General features: G+C 40.4%; 1 protein-coding gene across 1 annotated transcript in view; it reads right to left on the bottom strand.

Moving 5' to 3' along the window:
* SMCHD1 (structural maintenance of chromosomes flexible hinge domain containing 1) overlaps window positions 1–27,758 on the bottom strand; it is a 312,622-nt gene that overhangs the window by 101,529 nt on the left and 183,335 nt on the right. Inside the window, exons 29-32 of the mRNA XM_075826377.1 lie at window positions 24,314–24,472; window positions 24,012–24,137; window positions 13,676–13,755; window positions 6,392–6,549 (exon numbers count right to left, since the gene is read on the bottom strand). Of these exons, the coding sequence (XP_075682492.1) occupies window positions 6,392–6,549; window positions 13,676–13,755; window positions 24,012–24,137; window positions 24,314–24,472 (523 nt within the window). The remainder of the gene's footprint in view (window positions 1–6,391; window positions 6,550–13,675; window positions 13,756–24,011; window positions 24,138–24,313; window positions 24,473–27,758) is intronic.

The following is a 27,758-nucleotide window of genomic DNA, read 5'->3' as shown; positions in this document are numbered from 1 at the left end:
TCAAAAGGAAAACTACTTAAGGGCCTGTTCACATCACCGTTCATTGCCGTTCTGGGGTTCCGTCAGAGGGTTCCGTCGGGTGAACCCCGCAACGGAAAGTGAAACAGACAGCATAGCTTCCGTTTCAGTCACCATTGATCTCAATGGTGACGGAAACATCGCTAATGCTTTCCGTTCGTCACCATTCCGTCTGGTTTCCGGTTTTCCGATGGAATCAATAACGCAGTAGACTACGCTATTGATTTAGTCGGAAAACCGGAAACCAGACGGAATGGTGACGAACGGAAAGATTTAGCGATGTTTCCGTCACCATTGAGATCAATGGTGACTGAAACGGAAGCTGTGCTGTCCGTTTCACTTTCCGTTGCGGGGTTCACCCGACGGAACCCTCCGACGGAACCCCGGAACGGAAATGAACGGTGATGTGAACAGGACCTAAGAAGGACGTTCCACATTATTAAGCAGGCCACAGGTTTCAAGCAATATGGGAAAGAAAAAGGATCTCTCTGCTGCCGAAAAGCGTGAAATAGTGCAATACCTTGGACAAGGTATGAAAACATTGGATATTTCAAGAAAACGTAAGCGTGATCATCGTACTGTGAAAAGATTTGTGGCTGATTCAGAGCACAGACGGGTTCGTTCAGATAAAGGCATAATGAGGAAGGTTTCTGCCAGACAAATTAATAGGAATAGGAGAGTAGCTGCTAAAATACCATTGCAAAGCAGCAAACAGGTATTTGAAGCCGCTGGTGCCTCTGGAGTCCCGCGAACCTCAAGGTGTAGGATCCTCCAGAGGTTTGCAAGTGCGCATAAAGCTATTATTCGGCCACCCCTAAACAATGCTCACAAGCAGAAACGGTTGCAGTGGGCTCAGAAATACATGAAGACTAATTTTCAAACCGTGTGGTTTACCGATGAGTGCCGTGCAACCCTGGATAGTCCAGATGGATGGAGTAGTGGATGGTTGGTGAATGGCCACCATGTCCTAGCAAGGCTGCGACGTCAGCAAGGAGGTGGCGGAGTCATGTTTTGGGCTGGAATCATGGAGAGAGAGCTGGTAGGCCCCTTTAGGGTCCCTGACTGTGTGAAAATGACCTCTGCAAAGTACGTAGAGTTTATGACTGACCACTTTCTTCCGTGGTACAAAAAGAAGAACCGTGCCTTCCGTAGCAAAACTATCTTCATGCATGACAATGCACCATCTCATGCTGCAAAAAATACCTCTGTGTCATTGGCTGCTATGGGCATAAAAGGAGAGAAACTCATGGTGTGGCCCCCATGTTCCCCTGACCTCAACCCTATTGAGAACCTTCGGAGCATCCTCAAGCAAAATATCTATAAGGGTGGGAGGCAGTTCACATCAAAACAGAAGCTCTGGGAGGCTATTCTGACATCCTGCAAAGATATTCAAGCAGAAACTGTCCAAATACTCACAAATTCAATGGATGCAAGAATTGTGAAGGTGATATCAAAGAAGGGGTCCTATGTTAACATGTAACTTGGCCTGCTAAGTTTTTTTATTGAAAGAGCTTTTGATTTCTGTAAATATGACCTCCTGATGCTGCAAATTCAACAAATTACCATTTTAGTTCTCTTTACAACCTTTAAAATGTTTTGATCTCTGTTGTGCATAATAATGTGAAACAGTGCATTTTGAGTTTTTTAATTCTAAAAAGAAAATCTGTTATCATTAGGAGATTTGTTCAATAAAATTTGCATTATACTCCAAAGGTTGATGGCTTGAAGATTATACTGACTGTCATTTGTATCGACTATTTAGGAAAATCAGCGAAAAATAACATTTGCATAATAATTTGGAACGTCGTGTACAGTATATTTGCCACACATTTAATTGCAATATGAGACAAGATAGGATCAAAAGGAGAGGATGATATTAATGGAAATATTGCTGGGAAATATTTTTACAATTTGTCTATTTTCTACATTTTGAGTTTCTTTAATTCAGGCTCCTATGAAGAATGACTAATCTCCAGAGGAGGGACATAGTCAGACAACAAGCTTATGGTCTGTATCTAGACCAGAAGAAGACTGGTTGCTGTGACTTTCAATGCCTCTCGCTAAACAGTAAATAATTTATTAACAACTATTTGTAAAAATGCAATTTTTCACTAATACTGTAATTAACACAAGAGGGAAGTTCACACTGGGAGAATTTGGTGCCTAGAAATCCGTAGCAATTCCCCTAATGACATGTGCGCGATCCTAGTCAGTATTTTGACGTGCATTTCACCCTTCGCAAATTGCCAGTGCTTAATCTGCAGTGAAATCTACCACCTTTCCGCAGCAGAATAGAGCATGCAGAGTATTAGAAAACTTGCAGCCTTGCACAGATTTCTTCTACAATGTGTTGATGGGGGTTTTGAAAACTCTATTCCCTTACATTACACTATATATTTTAATGCGCATGAGACTAAATGTCGCTATGAAGAGGAAGAGGAGCGCCCCGCTGGATCCCCTACCGATCAGCTGTCTGAAGAGGCCACGGCAGCGACAGCCACGGCTTCTTCAGTGTTTACCAGGCGCAGCGCCATCCACTTCCGTAGCGGCTGTGCCTGGGATTACAGTCCCGCTCTCATTCGAATGAACGGAACTTTGCTACAATCCCAGGCACAGCTGCTACGGAAGTGTATGACGCTGTCGCTGCAGCCTGTTCAGTCAGCTGAGGGCAAGGGTCTCAGGAGTCTGACCTCTACACATCGAATATTGATAACGGCCAATCCTTAGGATAGGTTAATATAAAAGTCCCAGAGAACCCGTTCAAGATGGCCCCCACCTGCCACCAATTTTATTTTGACTGTTTAAATCTGTGTTTTAAGGGGACGCTGTACAGTACTAATCAGTGGTTCAGAGGGGGTACTGTGTAGAACTACTAAATCTGTGGTTCAGAGGGGAGCTGTATAGTATTTTAACATAATACAGCATCCCCCCCTGAGCCACAAATTTTTGTGATCCAAGTAAAAGATGTCTAGGGCAGTGAGAGCGTGAACAACTTTAGTATAAAGATATAAATAATGACTGCAAATCTCCTCATATTAATAGTAATAAATTGGATACCGGATGAATGTTTGTCTTTTAGACTACACCGCATTCCAAATTATTATGCAAATGTTATCTTTCGCTGATTTTCCTAAATAGTCGATGCAAATGACAGTCAGTATAATCTTCAAGCCATCAACCATTGGAGTATAATGCAAATTTTATTGAACAAATCTAATAACAGATTTTTTTTTTAGAAGTAAAAAAACTCAAAATGCACTGTTTCAAATTATTATGCGCAACAGAGATCAAAACATTTTAAAGGTTGTAAAGAGAACTAAAATGGTCATTTGTTGAATTTGCAGCATCAGGAGGTCATATTTACAGAAATCAAAAGCTCTTTCAATCAAAAAACTTAACAGGCCAAGTTACATGTTAACATAGGACCCCTTCTTTGACATCACCTTCACAATTCTTGCATCCATTGAATTTGTGAGTATTTGGACAGTTTCTGCTTGAATATCTTTGCAGGATGTCAGAATAACCTTTCAGAGCTTCTGTTTTGATGTGAACTGCCTCCCACCCTCATAGATATTTTGCTTGAGGATGCTCCAAAGGTTCTCAATACGGTTGAGGTCAGGGGAACATGGGGGCCACACCATGAGTTTCTCTCCTTTTATGCCCATAGCAGCCAATGACACAGGTATTCTTTGCAGCATGAGATGGTGCATTGTCATGCATGAAGATAATTTTGCTACGGAAGGCACAGTTCTTCTTTTTGTACCACGAAAGAAAGTGGTCAGTCAAACTCTACGTACTTTGCAGAGGTCATTTTCACACCATCAGGGACCCTAAAGGGGCCTACCAGCTCTCTCCCTATGATTCCAGCCCAAAACATGACTCTGCCACCTCTTTGCTAACGTCTCAGCCTTGTTGGGCTATTCACCAACCATCCACTACTCCATCCATGTGGACCATCCAGGGTTGCATGGCACTCATCAGTAAACAAGACTGTTTAAAAATTTGTCTTCATGTATTTTTGAGCCCACTGCAACCGTTTCTGCTTGTGAGCATTGTTTAGGGGTGGCCAAATAATAGCTTTATGCATTCTTGCAAACCTCTGGAGGATCCTACACCTTGAGGTTCGCAGGACTCCAGAGGCACCAGCGGCTTCAAATACCGGTTTGCTGCTTTGCAATGGTACTTTAGCAGCTGCTCTCCTAATCCTATTCATTTGACTGGCAGAAACCTTCCTCATTATGCCTTTATCTGAACGAACCCGTCTGTGCTCTGAATCAGCCACAAATCTTTTCACAGTACTACGATCACGCTTACGTTTTCTTGAAATATCCAATGTTTTCATACCTTGTCCAAGGTATTGCACGATTTCACGCTTTTCGGCAGCAGAGAGATCCTTTTTCTTTCCCATATTGCTTGAAACCTGTGGCCTGCTTAATAATGTGGAACGTCCTTCTCAAGTAGTTTTTCTTTGATTGGGCACACCTGGCAAGCTAATTATCACAGGTGTCTGAGATTGATTACAATGATCCAAAGAGCCCAAAGACACAATACCATCCATTAATTTAATTGAAAAACTAATTAAATGTTTGACACTTAAATCCAATGTGCATAATAATTTGGAACACGGTGTAGATTAGTCAATGTAAAAGTTTTTAAAACAGTATTGTGGTGGTAAAAATCCTTCCAATTTCAGTCACATTTAGGTTTAAATTTACCTATTTATTCAAAAAAAAGCATTGTTATAGTAATGCCCAGCATAAATAGAAAGCTTTAAATCACGTAAACCTACTGTAATTTTAATATGAATTACTGCAAATTATATACTCCTTGCTGAAAATACAAAAAATGTTGAGGATTGTTACTGGGAAAAAGTTTGCTGCAGATTTTCCATGTGTAATCTGTGCAGAATATCTGTTACAACACACATTCGATCTTCAGTAACTAACTGGTTCCCGACCGCTGGCTGTGTTTTTACCCGCACCATAGACTTTTAATGACGGTGGTTTTAACATGCTGCCCGAGCGATCGGGCAGCTGAATGTCGGGTCTCCGGCTGTCAGTGACTGCCAGGGACCCTGAGGAGGATAAAAGCAGCTTTCGCTGCTTCGGTCTTCCCCGATCTCTTTTACACAGCGCTAAATGTCTCGCTGCTGTCTCTGGTCACTGGGATGCCATTAGTGACTGACTATTGCTGGGTCTTACTAGACCCAGCACAGCCCTATTAGTGACAATCGTCACTATGAGAGGGCTGATTTCCCCTGTAACTGGGGCTGCTGTGCAGCTCCAGTGGAAAAGCATGATGTAAAAGAAAGAAAAAAAATATATAAAAAGTTCCCCAAAGGTCTGTTTTGACCTTTGAGTGACAGACCATAGTAATAAAAATATAAAAGTAAAGTGCAAAAAAAATGAAATAATAAATACACATACAATACCCACCCCAAAAAGACCCCCCCCCCCTGCCAATCATTGTCCTAACGCTAGCCTGGACCCAATTACCCCAATATAGACATGTAATATATTAAACTTAATGGTAGACAATGACTATCACAAATAAAAGGTCTATTTTAGGGTAAAACTATATTACCAAAAATAAATAAATAGCTGAAAAGTAAAAAAGCTCATTTTTTTACTATTATTTTCAAACTAAGAGTAAAAATTCTAAAATAGCAAAAAAGAGGTGTATAAAAATGATAAAAAAAAAAAAAAAAAAAGAAACCTGCATTGTCTACGGAAAAAAAGTCGCAAAAATCACATCGCTAGCCCAAATAAAAAAATTATAGCCATTTAACCAACGTGTGCTAAAAATGGCTAAACGGCGTCTGGTCCTGAACGCTCAAAATAGCCCGGTCCTGTACTGGTTAAACACACGCAACCATTTTGTCGGACTGTCAAAGAAACAATTCATGTACCATACAAAATCACTGAATACACTATTAACTATTATGTTCACATTTGAGGTGGGGTAGATGTGACTATCTACCACTGAACTATTGTTGTTATTCAGTGGGATTACTATATTATGGTAAGTACAGCATCATTTGGGAAGGGCTGTTCACATCACCGTTGTGTTCCCGTTGAGTTCTGTTGAGTAGTTCGACTGCGCTATTGATTCAGTCTAAAAAAAAAAAAGTAACTCTTACGGAACAGTGACAAACGGAAAACATTAGCAAAGTTTGCGTCACCAATGAGATCAATAGTGCTGCAAACGGAAGCTCTGGTTTCCGTTTGCTTTTCCGTTGAGGGGTAACCGCGACGGAAAGCTCCGACGGAACCCCACGAAGGAAACACAACGATGATGTGAACACAGCCTTACTCAGTGTGATTTGTTTTCCAGTTCTACCCAATACAAAGTTCAAGTAAAAGGACATACTCACCAGGAAAAACAGACCCAGCAGTAAAATCTACACCTTTATCAAATTTCACAGAAACACTGGCTGGTTTATTAGGATCTGGCACAACCTTTATCTTTACTGGAGGGCTTTCCAAAGGATTCTTGTTATTCACAGCTTTACACTGAAAAAAATATACTCCCCTAAAATCAAAATGAATTAGAAATATTGTTACTACCCTCCCAAAAAGAAATTCACATGAAAAGGTAATCAAAATGAAAATAAATTACTATACGTTAAGACCATTTTGCATGAAAAAATAAAAAGAATTAAATAAATTGATAGTGCCACTTTCATGTACTGCTTAGGAACAAAATCCGTTAAAAAAAAATAGCATTTTTGTTGGTTTTTAGACTGAATTAACCCCTTCAAGACACAGCCTGTTTTGGCCTTCAGGACACAGCCAATTTTTTCAAATCTGACATGTTTCACTTTATGTGGTAATAACTCCGGAATGCTTTTACCTATCCAAGCGATTCTGAGATTATTTTCTCGTGACACATTGGACTTTATGTTACTGGCAAAATTTGCTCGATACATTAAGTATTTAATTGTGAAAAACACCAAAATTTTGTGAAAAATTGCAAAAATTTGCATTTTTCTAAATTTATATGTATCAGCTTGTAAGACAGATGGTAATACCACACAAAATTGTTGCTAATTAACATCACCCATATGTCTACTTTAGATTGGCATCGTTTTTTGAACATCCTTTTATTTTTCTATGACATCACAAGGCTTAGAACTTTAGCAGCAATTTCTCACATTTTCAAGAAAATTTCAAAAAGGCTATTTTTACAGGGGCCAGTTCAGTTGTGAAGTGCATTTTAGGGCCTTATATATTAGAAACCCTCGATAAGTCACCCCATTTTAAAAACTTCACCCCTCAAAGTATTCAAAACAGCATTTAGAAAGTTTCTTAACCCTTTAGATGTTTCACAGGAATTAAGGCAAAGTAGATGTGAAATGTTCAAATTTCTTTTTTTTTTTTGCAAAATTCATTTTTCATCTATTTTTTTTGTAACGCAGAAAGTTTTACCAGAGAAACGCAACTCAATATCTATTGCCCAGATTCTGCACTTTTTAGAAATACCCCACATGTGGCCCTGGTGCACTTATTGACTGAAGCACCGGCCTCAGAAACAAAGGAACACCTAGAGGATTATGGGGCCTCCTTTTTATTGGAAAATATTTTAGGCTCCATGTCGGGTTTGAAAGGCTCTTGCGGCACCAAAACAGTGGAAATCCCCCAAAAGTGACACCATTTTGGAAACTATACCCCTTGAGGAAATTATCTAGGGGTATAGTGAGCAATTTGACCCCGCAGGTTTTTTGCAGAAATTATTGGAAGTAGGCCGTGAAAATGAAAATCTACATGCTTTCAAAGAAAATGTAGGTTTAGCTAATTTTTCTAATTTCCACAAGGACTAAAAGGAGAAAATGCACCACTACTTTTGTAAAGCAATTTCTCCCGAGTAAAACAATACCCCGCATGTGGTCATAAACGGCTTTTTGGACACACGGCGGAGCTTAGAAGGGAAAGAGCGCCATTTGGCTTTTGGAGATCAAATTTAGCAGGAATGGTTTGCGGAGACCACGTCGCATTTGCAAAGCCCCTAAGGGACCAAAACAGTGAAAACACCAAAAAAGTGACTCCATTTAGGAAACTACACCCCTTGAAGAATCCATCTAGGGGTGTAGTGAGCATTTTGAACCCACAGAGGTTTCATAGATTTTATTAGAATTGGGCAGTGAAGATAAAAAAAATCCTTTTTTTCCAATAAGACGTAGCTTTAGCTCAACATTTTTCATTTTCTCAACAAAGAATAAAAGAACCCCAACATTTGTAAAGCAACTTCTCTGGAGTACGGCAATACCCCATTTGTGGTCATAAACTGCTGTTTGGGCATACGGCAAGGATCAGAAGAGAAGGAGTGGCGTTTGGCTTTTGGAGCACAGATTTTGCTGGATTGGTTTCTTGACACCATGTCACTTTTGCAAAGCTCCTAAGGTACCAGTACAGTGGAAACTCCCCAAAAGTGACTCGATTCACGAAACTACACCCCTAGAGGTATTCATCTAGGGGTGTAGAGAGCATTTTGACCCCACAGGTGTTTCATAGATTTTATTAGAATTGGGCAGTGAAAATAAAAAAAATCCTTTTTCTTCAATAAGACAAAGTTTTAGCTGAAAATGTTTCATATTCTCAACAAATAAATGTAAAAGAGCACCCCAACACTTGTAAAGCAACTTCTCCTGTGTACGGCAATACCACATATGTGGTCATAAACTGCTGTTTAGGCACAGAGTAGGGCACAGAAGGGAAGGAGCGCCATTTGGCTTTTGGAGTACAGATTTTGCTGGATTTGTTTCTGGGCGCTATGTCGCATTTGCAAAGTCCCTGTGGGACCAGAACAGTGGATCCCCCCCCCCCAGAAGTGACCCCATTTTGGAAACTACACCCCTCAAGGTATTCACCTAGGGGTGTAGTGAGCATATTAACCCCACAGGTGATTGGCAGAAATTGGTATGCACGTGATGTTGCAGAGTGAAAATGGTTTTTCAATAGATATGCCAATATGTGGCGCCCAGCTTGTGCCACTGGAGACACACACCCCAAAAATTGTTAAAAGGGTTCTCCCGGGTATGGCGATGCCATATATGTGGAAGTAAACTGCTGTTTGGGCACACGGTAGGGTTCAGAAGGGAGGTAGCGCCATTTGGCTTTTGGAGCGTGGATTTTGCTTGTAGTTTTGTTTGGAGTCTTACTGGTGTTTCCGTTTATAATGTGGGGGCACATGTAAGGCGGGCGGAGTATATAAGGGGCATAGTCAGGTGGTATAGTGGGGTAAAAAAAACCAATAAAATAATCCATAGATGTGTGTTACGCTGTGACACAATCCTTTCTGCACAGGCCGGTGTCGCACTAATAAATGGTCTTTTCTTATTCCCCTTTTGGTCCACACTCCGCACCTTTGAAGTTTGGGGAATTTTGCTGGGAAAGTGTTGTCCTGGTATAATACGGGCACCCTCTCTTCCAGCAGATATGTTTGGGCCCTCCCCTTCCTGGTTTCCTAATTTTAGGGGCCTTGATAATTCGCCACTTGAAACAGAAGAAATGTTCCCCTCGGGCCGGCACAACTGCATATTTTTATTTCCTGGCTTATTGGTGCCTTGACTAATTTTATTTTTTCATAGACGTAGTGACATGAGGGCTGTTTTTTTTTCTGTGACGAGCTGTAGTTTTTGTTGGTACCATTTTGGGGTACATGCGACTTTTTGATCACTTGTTATCTTTTTTTGGGAGGCAAGGTGACCAAAAAACAGCAATTCTGGCATATTTTTTTAGTTCTTTTTATACAGCGTTCACCATGCGTTATAAATTACATGTTACCTTTATTCTGCGGGTCAGTCCGATTCCGGTGATACCTAATTTATAGCACTTTTTATGTTTTACAACTTTTTGCACAATAAAATAACTTTTGTAAAGAGAATGGATTTTTTCTGTCGCCAAGTTGTGAGAACCATAACTGTTTTACATTTTTCGTCGACGGAGCTGTATGAAGGCTTGTTTTTAGCGAGACGAGTTATAGTTTTTATAGATACCATTTTTAGGTACATGCGGCTTTTTGATCACTTTTTATTTCAATTTTTGGAAGACAAAGTGACCAAAAAATAGCAATTATGTCAGTATTTTTTAGTTATTTTTTTTACGGCGTTCACTGTGCGGAATAAATAACATAATATTTTTATAGTTCAGGTCGTTACGGTCGCAGCGATACCAAATATGTATGGCTTTATTATTTATTTCAATAATAAATGACTTGATAAGGGAAAAAAGGGCGATTGTGTTTTATTTTATTACTTGAAACTTTTATTGTATTTTTTACAACTTTTATTTTTACTTTTTTTTTACACTTTTCTTTAGTCCCACTAGGGGACTTGAAGGTCCAACTGTTTGTTTGATGTTCTAATACATTGCACTACCTATGTAGTGCAATGTAATAGAACTGTCAGTTGTTCACCGACAGCAAGCCGATCAGGCTCCGCCTCTGGGCGGGGCCTAATCAGCTTAGGTAATGGCAGACAGGAGTCCATGAGTCCATTGTTAGGGCTCCTGTTGCCATGGTAGCAGTCGCCAGCCTTGCCATCGCGTGGCAAGGCTGCCGATTTGCTACAAACCTCTAGGATGCAGCGATCACAATGGATCGCTGCATCGAAGGGGTTAATGCCAGGAATCGGAGCTAGCTCCGGTTCCTGGCGATAGATCGGGGTGTCCGCTGTAACATACAGCGGACACCCACTGCTGATGACGCCGGCTCAGCTTCTGAGCCGGAAGCTGAGCCGGCGCCATCTTGCCGATGGTACTAGAAGCCTCCTGGGCCCCGCCGACGACGGGGCATAGGAGTATTCCGTTGCTGGCGGACCGGGAGGTAAGCATTAGCCCTCCGATCGCCTTTGCAGCCACCGGCAACCCAGCGATCACGTTGCTGAGGTGCCGATGGCTATAAACTCCTCACATGCTGCGATCTCTATTGAACGCAGCATGTGAGGGGTTAATCGGTCGGATCGGAGGCTAGCTCCGGTCCTGGCCGATACTTCAGGGTGCCAGCTGTAACATACAGCTGTCACCCGGCGGTGATGTCGCTGGCTCAGCTCCTGAGCCAGCTTCATCTCCATGACGTACAGTTACGTGGAGATGCGGGAACAGGCCATCTCCCATGACGTAACTGTACGTGAAATTGCGGGAAGGGGTTAAGGAGTTACTGTATTTTTCGGACTATAAGACGCACCTGACTATAAAGACGCACCCAGGTTTTAGACTACAAAAAAAATGAGAATTTTTTTTACATTTTTTACTACTTTTACAAAGCAAAAACTATTTGTTAAAAAAAATAATTTGTTCTGTTTCAGCACATTCTGCGTCATTTTTTGGTACATACAATTGTTTTTATCACTTTATTTCATTCCTTTTGTTTTTACTTTTTTTTTAACTTAATATTTTTTTACACTCCTGAAAATGTATCTAACTTTTTTTTTTTTTTACACATTTTATTAGTTCCCCTAGGGGACTTGAACCAGCGATTAGATCGCTGGTACAATACACTGCAATACATGGATGAGTTACAGAAACAGCATAACTCGCTGAGCTATGCGGTTTCCGTAACTCCCATAATAGTGAATGGCAGTTACAGAAGCAGCGCAGCATGAGAGCTATGCTGTTTCCGTAACTACTATTCAGTTCTATGGGAGTTAAGGAAACAGCGTAGCTCTGCGAGTTACGCCGTTTTCGTAACTCGACTATGTACGCAGTTTTCAGATGTACAGAGTTTCTAAGAACAGCGTAGGTTGCGGTACTACGTTGTTTCCGTAACTCCCATTCACTTCTCTGGGAGTTACGGAAACTTAGTAGCTCAGCGAGCACTCGGCTATTATCAAAACTCCCCACCACCTAACCAGGAAGTGGCCTGGAGACAGCAGAGCGAGTAAGATAGAATGGGGCTTAGGGGGTCCCATTCTAGAGATTGGTGCGGGTCCCAGAGGTGGCCATGTAGACTATAAAGTTCACATCGAGAATACCCCTTGCATATCTAGGCAAACACTACCCGATGAATGTGCCACTTCCCTTGATCATAGCACAGAAAAGCTGGTATGTGAACAGCAGAAAATACTAGTACATATCTCTGCACTCAAGAATCCTGGCCAAGTCCCACATGACCCCCAGGCTGCAGGTCACACCTTAGTAAATTTGAGTAGGCTAGTGACAAAGACTGTCTGCAGAAACAGATTGTTCATGTAATGCCAGTATCACAGTTTTGATGCAGTTTTTGGCTCAGTTTTTTTTTAGCCAATTCCAGAAGTGTATCCAAAAATGTACGTAAGGTATAAAGAAAAAACAAATTAATCTCCTTTCTTTTGTATTCTCTCCTGTGCTTGGCTAAAAAAACCTTAGCAAAAAACCGTATCAAAACTGTGTGTGTGATCCTAGCCTGAAGGAAGTCTTTCCCTGTGTCCAACATACCTGGATCTTTATATATTGAAAAACTAAGCTCTCCCCAGGAGTCTGGCATTTATCAAGAGTACTAGGCAAGTTGAGATGAAGAAAGCCACTAAAGCAGATGGTTTCAGGCAGACAGGAAGCATGATTCTACAATCCAAAGATCGAGTTGACTTAAAGAGGCTCTGTCACCAGATTTTGCAACCCCTATCTGCTATTGCAGCAGATCGGCGCTGCAATGTAGATTACCGTAACGTTTTTATTTTTAAAAAACGAGCATTTTTGGCCAAGTTATGACCATTTTTGTATTTATGCAAATGAGGCTTGCAAAAGTCCAAGTGGGCGTGTTTACAGTAAAAGTCCAACTGGGCGTGTATTATGTGTGTTACATCTGGGCGTGTTTACTTCTTTTACTAGCTGGGCGTTCTGACGAGAAGTATCATCCACTTCTCTTCAGAACGCCCAGCTTCTGGCAGTGCAGACACAGCCGTGTTCTCGAGAGATCACGCTGTGACGTCACTTCCCCAGGTCCTGCATCGTGTCAGACGAGCGAGGACACATCGGCACCAGAGGCTACAGATGATTCTGCAGCAGCATCGGCGTTTGCAGGTAAATCGATGTAGCTACTTACCTGCAAACGCTGATGCTGCTGCAGAATCAACTGTAGCCTCTGGTGCCGATGTGGCAGACACGATGCAGGACCTGGGGCAGGAAGTGAGTGACGTCACAGCGTGATCTCTCGAGAACACGCTGTGTGTCTGCACTGCCAGAAGCTGGGTGTTAACGAACAGAAGTGGATGATGCTGATTCGTCAGCATCATACACTCCCATTCCTAACGCCCAGCTAGTAAAAGAAGTAAAAACGCCCCGATGTACACACATAATACACGCCCAGTTGTACTTTTACTGTAAACACGCCCAGTTGTACTTTTGCAAGCCTCATTTGCATAAATACAAAAATGGTCATAACTTGGCCAAAAATGCTCGTTTTTTAAAAATAAAAACGTTACTGTAATCTACATTGCAGCGCCGATCTGCTGCAATAGCAGATAGGGGTTGCAAAATCTGGTGACAGAGCCTCTTTAACAGGAGAGGATGGTCGAGTGAAGTTGAAATTGGGCGTAAGTGTCTGTTTTGAGCAAGACCCAAAACACCAGCAATAGGAGGAGCCAACACTTTGCTAAGTGTTGGCCTCACACTACCCAGTTATTTTATTTTCATAACATTTTAATCAATTTTTATTTACAGGTAGAGTTTTAAAAGATTCTTACTTTGGTGCTGAGAAACTAAATAATCCCATATTTGCTTGACCTTTACCATCAGTTTTATGTTGCTGAGGAACAGGAGTCATCTATAAAACATAAAAACAAGGTAGATAAGCAAAAGTAATTAACATTGATACAGGACAGACAGAAATAGTGGAAGCGTATACATTGGTTTGGAAAGGTTCCCGACATGCGCCGACATATATATATGGGGGAAGTGGTTCCCGCAAACCGCATTACAGTTACGTTGAGGGGATAACACGGGATCAGAAGCGGAGCTCGCGCCACCACCGCCAAGTGTCAGCTGTATATTACATTTGAAACCCTGCTGTAACGGCCAGGACTAGAGCTGGCCTGCGTTCCAGCCGATTAACCCCGTAGATACCGCGGTCAATAGCAACCACGGCATCTAAGGGGTTTTTAGCCTATCAGCACGCCCACTACACGATGCCGACGATTGATATGACAACCTGAGGCCTAACAATGGTCCGGCAGGTCCTAATAGGCTTGCGGACAGTGACACACTGATGGCTCTAATACATTGCAGTACGTAGGTAGTGCAATGTATTAGTATAGCAATCAGTGTTGAAGGCCTTCAAGGCCCCTAGTGAGACAAAAAAAAAGGTTAAAAAAAAACTTAGAAAAAAAAATACAAATAAAAACTTAAGAAAAAAATAAATGCATAAATGGTATCACCATGTCAATAACGACCCAAACTCTAAAACTATTACATAATTCTTCCCGCACAGTGAACCCTGTAAGATAAAATAGGTAAAATCTACGCAAGAATCGCTGTTTTTAGGCCACATCTTCCAGAAAAAATTGGAATAAAAAGTTATCAAAGAGTCACATTTACCATAAAATAGTACCAATAAAAATTACATCCCATCCCGCAAAAAAAAACAAAACACTTCCTGCTGTCGATAAAGATAAAATCAAGTTATGGTTTTCAGAATATAGGACATAGAACTAAAAAAAATTTTTAAAAGTAATTTGAATGTGCGAAAGCTGCAATACATAAAAACAAAGACAGACAGACAAACAGACAGACAGACAGACAGACAGACAGACAGACAGACAGACAGACAGACAGACAGACTAACAGACAGACAGACTAACAGACAGACTAACAGACAGACAGACAGACAGACAGACAGACAGACAGACAAATTTGGTATCGCCGTAATTATACTGACACACAGAATAAAGTTAACATGTATTTATGGCTCCCGGTGAATGCTGAAAAAAATAAAAATTCCAGAATTGCTTGTTTTTGGTCATTTCCGCTTCCAAAATATTAAATAAAGAAAAAGTGATTTAAAAAGTTGCACGTGTCCCAAAATGGTACGAATAAAACTACAGCTTCTCTCGCCATACACCATCCCTCACACAGCTCCAGCAACCGAAAAAAAAGACATCAAATTATGGCTCTAGTAAGACGTGGACAAAAAAAAACTAACAGTCGGATGTGCAGGCAAAAGGGATTACATCGGCAATAAAACATTAAAAAACGATATGAAACGGTATCGCCGTAAACGTAGTAACCTTCCGATTAACGTTAACGTGTCATTTATACTGCACGGGAAACACAGTAACGAAAAATGTAAAAAAAAAAATGACAAAATGGCTGTTAATTGGTCTGAGCTTCCCAAAAATGTAATTAAAAGTTAGCAAAAAGGTCAAATGCCCCTGAAAACGGTACCAATAAAAACTACAGCTCGTCTCGTGAAAAAAAGGCCCTCATACGGCAACGTGGATGGAAAAACAAAAAAACGATGGCACTTGTAAGGCGGTGATGAAAAAACATCCCGATGTGCAGGCCAATGGTTATCAAGGAAGCATTTGGAAACTTGGAAGGGGAGGACCATAGCAAATCTGCTGGAAGGGAGGGCAGGTACTTGTATTATACCAGGGCAGCACTTTCCCATCAAAATTTCCCAAACTACAAAGGAGGAAATGTCCCAAAAAGGTGCAGCGTTTCAAAAGGGGATAAGAAAGGACATCGTTTATCAGTGACATTGGTCTGTGCATAACGGATAACTTCTCAGCCTACCACACATCTATGGATAATTTTATCATTTACTCCATTATGATGCCCGGATGTACTCCACATATGCCCCCACATTATACATTGGAGTTTTACTGGTATTTCAAACAAAACTACCACAGTCCTTCCCTTCTAAGCTCTACAGTGTACCTAAACAGCCGTTTACGTCCACAGGTATGGTATTGCCATACCCGGGAGAACCCACTTAATTTATGGGGTAAGTTTCTCCAATGGCACTACCTATTTTGCGGTAAATGGCATATCAATGGAAAAATTAATTTTCACTTTGCATCATCAACGGCTTATTATATGAAAAACAACTGTGGGGTCTAAATGCTCACTACACCCTTTGATAAATGCACTCCATGACCTAATACTACGTCACGGGAGAATCGTCCATTTCGGCCGTCCTCCCGGCATACACAGGAGCTGACCAATGCTGTCTTTTACGGCAGTTGCCGAAGCTCCTTCATTAGGGACCGATCACGGTGTTCCCGCTGATTAACCCCTTAGAAGCAGTGTTCAATAGTGATCGTGGTTTCTTAGGGGGTTAAACCACCACCGACATCCCGCTACATGATAGCGGGCAGTGATGGTTACTATGGCAACCGGAGGCCTAACAATGGCCTCCGGCTATGCCATCTACGGAAGCCTAGTGGGTCCTGACAAAGTCAGGACCCACTATGCTTGCTATCAGCGAGTAGTTGATTGAGTAGTTGAGCAGTGTATTAGAATTGCGATTAGGGCCTCCTGCTTTCAAGTTCCATAGTGCGACAAAATAAAAAAGAAGTTAAAAAAAAGTTGTGTAAAAATAAAAAAATAAAAGTGAAGTAATTAAAGTAAAAATCGTCCTATTCCCCTGATCAGTCCTTTATTATTAAAAAAATTAATAAACTATACATAACCGGTATCACCGCTCTCGTAATGGCTTGAACTACAAAAGTATTTTATTTATCCCGCACGGCGAATGCCATAAAAGAAAAACCATACCAGAACAAATTTTTTGGTCACCTCACCTCGCAAAAAATGGAACAAAAAGTAATCAAAAAGCTGCATGTACTGATCGAAACTACAGTTCGTTATGCAAAAAATAAGTCCTCGCACGGCTTTCTTGATGGAAAAATAAAAAAAGTTATGGCACTTAGAATAAGGCAACAGAAAAAGTAAATGATTTTTTATAAAAAGTATTTTATTGTGCAAACGCCATAAGACATAAAAAAAACCTATAAACATCTGGTATCGCCGTAATTATATCGCCCCGCAGAATAAAGTGAATATGTCATTTATAGCGCACGGTGAACGCTGTAGAAAAAAACAAAACAAAAAACACAATAGTAGAATTGCTGTTTTTTAGTCACCACGCCTCAGAAAAAACCATTAAAAAAACTATCAAAAAGTCGCATGCACCCCATGAAAGCTACATATAATTCCTCAAGTGGTCTAGTTTTCAAAATGGGGTCACTTTTAAGGGGTTTCCACCGCACTTGTACCTCAGAAGCTCTGCAAATGCGACATGGCGCCCAGAAACCAATCTAGTAGAATCTACATGTTAAATAGCGCTCCTGCCTTTGAGCCCTGTCGTTTGTCCAACCAGCAGTTTATGACCACATATGGGGTATTGCCGTAATCTGTAGAAATTGCGGTACAAATATTAGGGTGCTTTTTCCACCTTCATTCCTTCTAAAAAATAAAAATTTGTACCTTTTATCGGAAAAATTAGATTTTCCAATGCACAGCCTAATTCCACAAAATGCAGCAAAATACCTGTGGGATATAAATTCCCACTTTACCCCTCAATAAGTTGCTTGAGGGGTGTAATCTGGCAAATAGGGTCACTTTTAGGGGGTTTCCACTGTTTTGGCACCACAAGACCTCTTCAAACTGGACATGGTGTCTAATAAAAAGGAGGCCTCAAAATCCACTTGGTGTTCCTTTGCTTCTGCGGTCTGTGCTTCAGTCCATTACCGCACTAGGGCCACATGTGGGATATTCCTAAAAACTGCAGAATCTGGGCAATAAATATGGAGTTGCGTTTCTCTGGTAAAAAATTCTGTTTAACAGAAAAAAATGGGATAAAAAGGATTTTCTGACAACAAAAAAAGAAGAAATTTGTCAATTTCATCTCTACTTTGCCTTAAATTCCTGTGAAACGCCTAAAGGGTTAAGAAACTTTCTAAATGCGGTTTTGAATACTTTGAGGGGTCTAGTTTTTAAAGTGGCGTTCAAAGCCACTTCTGAACTGGTAGCTAAAAAGAACAGGCTTTTGAAATGATCTTAAAAATATGATAAAATGTTTAGAACACAAGCAGCAATTTAACACCCTAGAAAAATAAAGGAATGTTCAAAAAACGATGCTGACATATGACTTTGAGCTAGTCTCTATTTTGTGTGGTATTACTATCTGTCTTACAAGCAGATACATTTAAATTCAGAAAAATTCTATTTTTTGGAAATGTTCTCAAAATTTTGCTATTTTCACAAATAAACACTGAATATATCGACCAAATATTACCACTAACAAAGCCCAATGCATCACGAAAAAACAATCTCAGAATCGCTTGGATAGGTAAAAGCATTCCGAAGTTATTATCACAAAGGGACATGTCAGATTTGAAAAATGGGCTCTGAGCCTTAAGGCCAAACTAGGCTGCGTCCTTAAGGGGTTAAGGGTGTAGTTTCTAAAATGGGGTCACTTGTTATGGTACGTCAGGGATATTGCAATTGTGACATGGTATCAGCAAACCATCCCAGCAAAATCGACATTCCAAAAGGCAAATACCACTCCTTCCTTTCTGAATGCTCCCATATGTCTAAACAGGAGTTCATAACCACATATGGGGTATTGCTGTACTCTGGAAACATTGCTTTACAAATGTTATGGTGCTTTATCTCCTATATTAAGTGCGAAAATAAAAAATGTTAATCTAAAACGACATCATATTGGAAAAAAAAAAATGTTTATTTTCACGGCTTAAGTCAAAATTCTCACTATACCCCTAAACAAATTCCTCAAGGGGCGTTGTTTCCAGAATGGGGTCACTTTTGTGGTGTTTCAATTGTACTAGTACTACAGGGGCTCTGCAAATGTTACACAGAAACCCAATCCAGCGAAAATCTACATACCAAAAGCCTAATGGCGCTCCTTCCCTTCGGAGCTCTGCCGTGTGTCCAAACAGCAATTTGTGACCACATATGTGGTACTGCTGTACTCAGGAGAAATTGCTTTATAAATGTTGGGGGTGCTATTTATCCTTTAGTAAAGGGAAAAATTGAGCCAAAAGCACATCTTATTGGAAAAAATGTTTGTTTCTTTTAAAAAAAATATTAAAAGTTCAAAAAAATACTTTTCCCATTTTCCCCTAAACAGCATAATAAAAAAAAAACAAAAAAACATAATTGGTACTACCGCATCTATAAGTCTGAACTATTACAATATATCATTATTTAACCCGCATGGTGTACGCCGTACAAAAAATAAAAATAAAATGTAAACGCCAGAATCTCTATTTTTTGGTCACATCATTTCCCACAAAAAATGGAATAAAAAGTGATCAAAACTTTGCATGTGCCCCAAAATGGTATCATTAAAAATAACAGCTTATCCCGCAAAAAATAAGCCCTCATACAAATTAATCGACGGAAAAACAAAGAAGTTATGGCTCTCGAATTTGGCAACAAAATAAATTACATTTTTTACACTTCTTTTTGTACTTGTAAAAGTAGTAAAACATAGAAATAAACTATATATATTTGGTATCGTCTTAATCGTATTGACCCGCTGAATAAAGTTAATATGTTGTTTTAATTGCACAGTGAATTCCGTAAAAATGAAGCGAAAAAAAAAATGGAGGAATCGCTGGTTTTTTTCATGTTGTACCCCACAAATAATTTTTCCCGTTTCTTAGTACATTATATGGCACAATAAATGGCGCTACGAAAAACGACAACTCGTCCCGCAAAAATCAAGCCCCCAGGACTATATAGACAGAAAAATAAAGATAAAAAAAGTTATGGCTTTTGGTAGGTGGGGAGGAAAAAACTAAAATGAAAAAAAAAAAGAACTGAAAAATGGCTGTGGCGGGAAAGGTTTAAAACCATTCTTCTCCAGAAACCCCATACTAACGTTTAGGAGAGTCCCCACTATTCAACATATTTTAGCCCCAAGTAGGGTGAATTTTCCACAAACCGAGACCAAACTCCCCCGCTTCCAGCCCCCAACTAAGAATAAAGTGGGGAGTTTTAAATGTGGCACCCCTAGGTGCTTATGTTGTCACACTATCACACATAACATTACCACTTTTTGTTCGAATTTCAATGGAAATACCTTTAATATAGAGAAAAAAACGAAACGGTCACAGTTCGTAATTTATTTAAAAAGGATTGTGTCTGTGGAGTTCAATATGTAGGAGAACAATCCAAACACTTCACTGCAGTCTCAAAAAAACAGGTCAACCTGTAATAAAAATATCCTCATGCAGTGTTTCAAAGCACTGCACATTTAAGCACAAAGGAGATTGAGTGCTTCAAAATAACCAGAATTCACCAAATAGATGCACCCCTTCCCAATATGTTCAACTCTTTGAGCAATACAGGTCTATTGGGTCTATAAATTAGATACCTTGGTGCCCAATGGGACGGACGGACGGACGGACGAACAAACGAACAAACGAACAAACAAAACAAACAAAACAAACAAAACAAACAAAACAAACAAAACAAACACTATTATCTACCACCTCCAATATATGCTCCCTATATGCTGGACCCTTACCCCCTGACTCAATTATTTGGATTTACATTCAGTATTTATCTAGCACCTCCAACAGTCCCTCCATGATCTTGACCACCCTGACCTAAATATGTGTATTTACTTTTCAGTTTATGGATTTTCATTTAATACACCAACAGAGATTTCTTTCTAGGGGTACCACCGGCTGGTGGCTAGACACCGACCTCAACAAGAGAACCCCCAGCTTTCCTCCAATTATGTATCCAAGAATCTTCCAGTCCACATTATCTCTGCCCCCCCCCCCCCCCCAACTGGTGCCGAGCTATTGCTTGGCTACTCACCCAGAACGAACAGTATTCAGCACAACATAAGCTTGCAGATGTCTCATCCCTTCTTCTGCTTTTCAATCCTACTGAGCTTTTATAGCCCCAGCGAGCGTCAGGTTACCATGGTTGTACAACGGGATTAAATTACAGTTGCTCTATCCGTAGAGCACCCACTAACCATCCGGAATTCCTCCGTAGCCTTCAACTCTTGTGCTACCGAACATTACTACCATTTCTTGCGGCCAAACCATGAAGACTGCATCAGGCCAGTATCTCAACTTTTTTTGTATACAAGTTGGATACTTTAAAATGTGCTATGATACGTTAGCTGTGAACTCTGCTTATATTTTTACCATCATTGGAATGCTGCTGTGATTTGTGAATTACTTGTGTCCCCTACCTTCCTAAGCTATCCTGTATTCTTTTACATTTGTTCTTATCTGACAGTCTGCTTTACCAGACTCTAATGACCTTTTAAAGGGGCTCTGTCACCAGATTTTGCAACCCCTATCTCCTATTGAAGCAGATCGGCGCTGCAATGTAGATTACAGTAACGTTTTTACTTTTAAAAAACGAGCATTTTTGGCCAAGTTATGACCATTTTTGTATTTATGCAAATGAGGCTTGCTAAAGTCCAACTGAGCGTGTTTAAAGTAAAAGTCCAACTGGGCGTGTATTAGGTGCGTACATCTGGGCGTGTTTACTTCTTTTACTAGCTGGGCGTTCTGATGAGAAGTATCATCCACTTCTCTTCAGAACGCCCAGCTTCTGGCAGTGCAGACACAGCATGTTCTCGAGAGATCACGCTGTGTAGTCACTCACTTCCTGCCCCAGGTCCTGCATCGTGTCGGCCACATCGGCACCAGAGGCTACAGTTGATTCTGCAGCAGCATCAGCAGGTAAGTCGATGTAGCTACTTACCTGCAAACGCTGATGCTGCTGCAGAATCAACTGTAGCCTCTGGTGCCGATGTGGCCGACACGATGCAGGACCTGTGAGTGACGTCACAGCGTGATCTCTCGAGAACACGGCTGTGTCTGCACTGCCAGAAGCTGGGCGTTCTGAAGAGAAGTGGATGATACTTCTCGTCAGAACGCCCAGCTAGTAAAAGTAGTAAAAACGCCCCGATGTACGCACATAATACACGCCCAGTTGGACTTTTACTTTTAAACACGCCCAGTTGGACTTTTGCAAGCCTCATTTGCAGAAATACAAAAATGGTCATAACTTGGCCAAAAATGCTCGTTTTTTAAAAATAAAAACGTTACTGTAATCTACATTGCAGCGCCGATCTGCTTCAATAGGAGATAGGGGTTGCAAAATCTGGTGACAGAGCCTCTTTAACTTAACCTGATGAAAACTCTACATGACTAGTGTTTTTTACTTGGCGCTTTTTTTTACTCTGTCTTGGCTATACATTCCACCTTTACAAGGGGAATGTATAGCATTTGTATTTTACCTGATGAAGAGGCCGATCCAGCCTCGAAACGCGTCGTAAATAAAACCTGATATTACATTTGCTTGTTCAATCCATCACTTTCTTTATCAAAGAAAGTACTTTCTACCACTGAGCAGCACCGGGGAAAATCTGTTTTTTCCTCTACCTCTTATTCTAATGTTTACCACTGGACCCTTTGGGTCCGGATCGGAACCCAGGCTGCAGCAATACTCTGATAGGTGATCAGGTCAGCAGAACGGATCACCGACCTGTGGTACTTTTCTTTTATCATTTGATGCACTATGTGCGCTTTGTGTTGTTTACTCTCCTCTATTGTATAAGGAGCACACTAGGGCCACATATGGGATATTTCCAAAGATTGCGGGATCTGGGTAATAAATACGGAGTTGCATTTCTCTGTTAACACTTGCTGTGTTACAGGAAAAAGAAGAAGAAGGAGGAATAAAATTAAACACCTATACATAAATAAAATAAAAATGAAATTTCACCTTCACTTTGCTTTCATTCCTGTAAAACTCCTAAAGGGTTAAGAAACTTTTTAAATGCGGTTATGAATACTTGTACTTTGAGGGGTGCAGTTTTTAAAATGGGGTGACTTGTGGGGAGTTCTAATATATAGACCCCTAAAAGCCACTCAGAACTGAACTGGTCCCTAAAAAAATAGGCTTTTGAAATGTTCTTGAAAATGTGAGAAATTGCTGCTAAAGTTCTGCTCTCATAAAGGAATGGCATATCAAACGTTGTGTTCCCTTTACAGCTGCGTTACAAGCCACTGGCGGTACAAGGAACTGTGACTGAACTGAATCCTACTAATTTGCCATTACTTTAGATGGAAAAAAACTAAATTTTAAATGACCACAAGCCTTATACTAAAAGGTTACCTGCATTAAAGAGGCTCTGTCACCAGATTATCAAATCCCTGTCTCCTATTGCATGTGATCGGCGCTACAATGTAGAGAACAGTAACTTTTTTTTTTTTTAAACGATCATTTTTGGCCAAGTTATGAGAAATTTTATATTTATGCAAATGAGCCTTTCTAATGGAAAACTGGGCGTGTATTATGTGTGTAACATCTGGGCGTGTTTACTTGTTTTACTAGCTGGGCGTTGTGAATAGAAGTGGATGATGCTGACATATGATGCTGACAAACACTTCTATTCACAACGCCCAGCTAGTAAAACAAGTAAACACGCCCAGATGTAACACACACATAATACACGCCCAGTTGGAAATAAGAGAAAACACGCCCAGTTGTCCATTAGAAAGGCTCAATTGCATAAATATTAAATTGCTCATAACTTGGCCAAAGATGATAGTTTTAAAAAAAGCAAAAAAAAACGTTACTGTTATCTACATTGCAGCGCCGATCACATGCAATAGGAGATAGGGATTTGAGAATCTGGTGACAGAGCCTCTTTAAATCAGAATTATTAATCTCTCACACACCTTAAACCTTTTGCTCTTCACCATAAAAATGTTCACTGCATCCTTGCATGGATACACTCAGGAATTACTATGAGCCCAACAGGCCTTTTACAAAAGATGGTATTATTTCAGTAACAGAAGTTGTAAAAATAAGCACATTATTGTAACCTACTACGCCCCACTGTAAACCTTTATACTGCTTCTTTTGCAATGAACTGGGCACAAAGGTATCACCATTACACAGTTGTCAATTGGAAACCACATAGGAGCAGGGATACAGGGTACCTATGATAATTTAAAACAAGTTTTACACACATGTTAAGTAGACAATAAATATCTAATATAAATCTGGTACCTTTAGACCATTGTGCTTTATGAGTGTGACCTTTACATTTGGCTCCGGAGATGGATTACCCCATTCATCATATAGCTGGATAATTACAGGTGTCTGAACCTTTTTCCCAGAGACCACTGTAACAGACTGATATATTAAGTAATGTTAGAAATAACCAAAGACACTATAGAAAGTTACCTATTTGTAGGAATTACTACAAAAAAAGTAATTTTTAATGTGAAGAAACATGAGTTATTGTTCAACTGTTGCTTAATCGAAAATTAGTAAATGAAAACAAAAAGAAAAAAGTGTAACTCACTCACCTTAATCCATTCTCCCATACCAATTTTGGATGGTGGGCCAGCAACAAGTTTCAGCCTCAAATAAGTTGAAAAATTTCTCCAAGCAAAGCACAACTCTTTGTCCTCTAGAGGTCCACCAGAAAATGCTATCCCTTTGACAATCATAGACTGAGAGTTTTCCTGAAAAGCAGAAAAAAAACAAAGTTACAAACTACAGCCAGTGGAATGAAAAAAAATAAAAAAGGATTTTTGTACTCCCTGTAAAATCTGGGATTCACTAAGGGACCCAGCAACATTGGGCATAGGTCCCTGCCACTAGGGAAAAAAATAATTTATTGGCTCCTCCCATGCGGTTTTACTCCTCCCTCAGGCACTGGGCTAATTAGTTTGTGCAAAGGCAGGAGGAGGTGTAGAAAAAAAAAAAAAAAAAAGACCCACATGGAGAAGCAACGAAAAAAAAATGTTCTGGTCCCTCAACTGGGGAAGTCCGTAGTCTAATTGTCCACTCCCGGCAAGAAAAGCGCTGATCAGACTAGAATTAGAATCTTCGACAAAACACAGAATACAGGAGGACTCCCTAATCGTCACGAGGCTTTGAGTACTCCCCTGGTGGTTTAGATGGGCAACTGTTGTTGAATGGTCAGTCAATCTGGATGGCCTAAAGCAGTGGGGTCCAAAGAGATCGGTAAGATCCAGGAGATTGACCTAAAAAAACTGCTAGGCTCGGCTCAGGTCCTGTGGCTAATGAGGAAGACCAAAAACACTGTCCCCAAGCCTGTGAGGCTTACATTCGTCGAGATAAACAGCCACTTGAGGGGCAGGAAGTACTGCCCCTGAAAAATTGCAGGAGCCAATTTCTCCTAGAGCAGATCCCAGTGGACAAGTTTAGGTAGAATCTTTCTGTTCATGGTAGGAGGAGATTTTAATGAGAGAGGATCACCCATTGAAAAGGACAAAGTATAGAACTGGGCTTAAAGGATGGACTTGAACACCGAGACCATCTTACCCAATACCCTCATGGATAAGCGGATGGAACAAAACATTCCTGCAAAAGGAGCCCAACACTGATTTGGACGAACCTGACCTTGTCCACAGGGAGAAGCATGGTATTTCATGTTCTGGGATAGAGATAGAGGGAACTTCTGTAGGTTAACAAACCCAATTAAACCTCTGCAATGTGTCCAGCATGATACTGAAGCTAGAGGGATTGTCTTGCCTAGAGAAAGCGTTCATCAAAAGGTCATCCAGAAAGGTCATTTCAAACGAGCTTACGCTTGCTGTGCTGTAGTGTCAGAATTGTATTAGCGAAGTGTCAGGATTCTGAATACACATCACGTCCTGGCTGGAGGTAATGTATATTCATTGTCAGGACACTGCAGTACCGTTATAGTGTGTTTATGTGGCTGCACATAGCGATATAGCTATATCGCCATGTGCAGTGTAAATGAATGGAGAGAAGTGTATGACGCGGATTGGTCAGCGTTATACACTTCTCTCCACAAAGCCCATTTGGCCAAAAAGTAAAACACGCCCAGTTGTCCATTGAGAAACTCATTAGCATAAAGCTAAAATAGGTCATAACTCCGTAAAAAATGATCGTTTTTCTAAATAAAAAACACTGCTGTAATCTATATTACAGAGCCGATCACATCATGTAAAATATAGGCCACTTATAATGTGGTGACAGAGCCTCTTTAATGTGTCTACTTCTTATCTCACTAGAGAATGGAGACTGCAGATAAGATGGCTGATACACAACATTAAAACATTTCAACAAAGCCCTTCTTCAAGGCTGACCCCCCCCCCTCCCTTATGGTAAACAATGTCATTCTTCATTCTACCAAGGATGATTGAACTGCTCCTTACAAGAATAATAAAAAAAACATTCAACTCAAGAACAAATAACATAGAATTGTCTCAAGACAGCTGCTGACAGATTAATATATTAGTTTTTACTTATTAATCTCAAGATGGCTGCTTCAGGCCACAAGATGGATTCCAACGAACCAAAATGGACGCCTACCATACAAGACTGAGTCCATGCAAAATGTCATCTTTTAAACATATTCTAATCACTTACGAAGCACCATTATGACCAGAAAAAGATTTGAGGTCATCCTCAAGTTTCTGCATTACACAGAGAATACCTGCTGCCCACCACCCAGTGATCCAAATCATGACCATTTATATAAAATAAAGGCCTGTCATCAACCATTTGAATTTAAAATTTGCCCAAATTTACACCCCAGGTCGACGAGTCTCTCGTCAGTTTTAAGGGAAGGCTGCACTTATGTCAATACCTCCCAAATAAAAGGGCCCGGTATGGAATAAAGCTCTATAAGATCTGCGAAAGTTCAACCGGGTACACACATTATTTCCGGATTTATGAGGGAAGGGATTCCAAAATTGATCCCCCAGAGTGCCCCCCCTTCCCTTAGTGTCAGCGGAAAAATTATTTTACGGAGTTTGCCTATTATTATAACTATGTCCTGCCATATAAAGCTGTTATATTAATTCTTATAAACGGTTTGGCTATATGGGCATAGTTCTTTATATTTGGAGGGTACTAAATTTACGAGCGGCTCCTGATCAATACATTATGGGCTTTTTGTTGTTTTGTTCAGGTTTTTGTACAACCTGTTAAACCCGAAAATACTTTCAGGAAAACTGACAATATCTTAGGGAATTAGTGATCCTTTACTGTCCATAAAGATGGTGTTTGACACTGCCCTTTTATATATTCTGTAGGTGATTGGTTGTTTTGCGCACATTACGGTTCCTACTTTGCCGGCCAGGGACCTGTAATGCTGTGCCAACGTCCCTTGGCACGTTAGTCTCTGATATAGAGATTGATGGGGCTAAACAGACGTTGTATGACCAGTCCCTTTGAAAAAAAAGAAGTGACATTATAAAGCCCTGATCTTTCATCCTGTGAACATGCTCAAGTTATAATTTTTTTCCTCCAGTTCTCAAATATATTGCCCTTCAGTCCCATACAGTTCTAATTTTAATTCTCCATGCTTTAACTGTTGTTAACAGCTGTGGACTGACACATTTGTTGGTCATCTGCTTTGTTAGCATGACAGTTACATACACTCCCAAATACACTCCTATGGGTTACTATGCTGTGGAAGGCAATCATGCCCCAAAAAGAATAGATATGGTAAAAAAATTACCACCTAAATACCATGATTCTGGCTATGAGAACCTAGCGGTACAAACACTCACTAAACTACTAGGTGAATACCTTAGGGGTGCAGTTTTCAAAATGGGGTCATTTCTAGCGGTGTCTGATCGTTCTGCCAGCTCAAATCCTTTATAGGCATGGAGTGGGGCCTATCAAGTCATTCAAGCTAAAATTATGTTCTGAATTCATATACATATACAAAAAAATATTAAAAGTAAAAACCAAAAAAAAAACCTTCACCCCCAAAAGCAATGTAAAAAAAATACGCAAAACTGGTAT

The sequence above is a fragment of the Rhinoderma darwinii genome, chromosome 5, assembly GCF_050947455.1.
Source record: "Rhinoderma darwinii isolate aRhiDar2 chromosome 5, aRhiDar2.hap1, whole genome shotgun sequence".
NCBI classification, from domain to species: Eukaryota; Metazoa; Chordata; class Amphibia; order Anura; family Rhinodermatidae; genus Rhinoderma; species Rhinoderma darwinii.
Note: the sequence above shows the minus strand (reverse complement) of the source record. Positions and strands in the feature narration are given on the sequence as shown.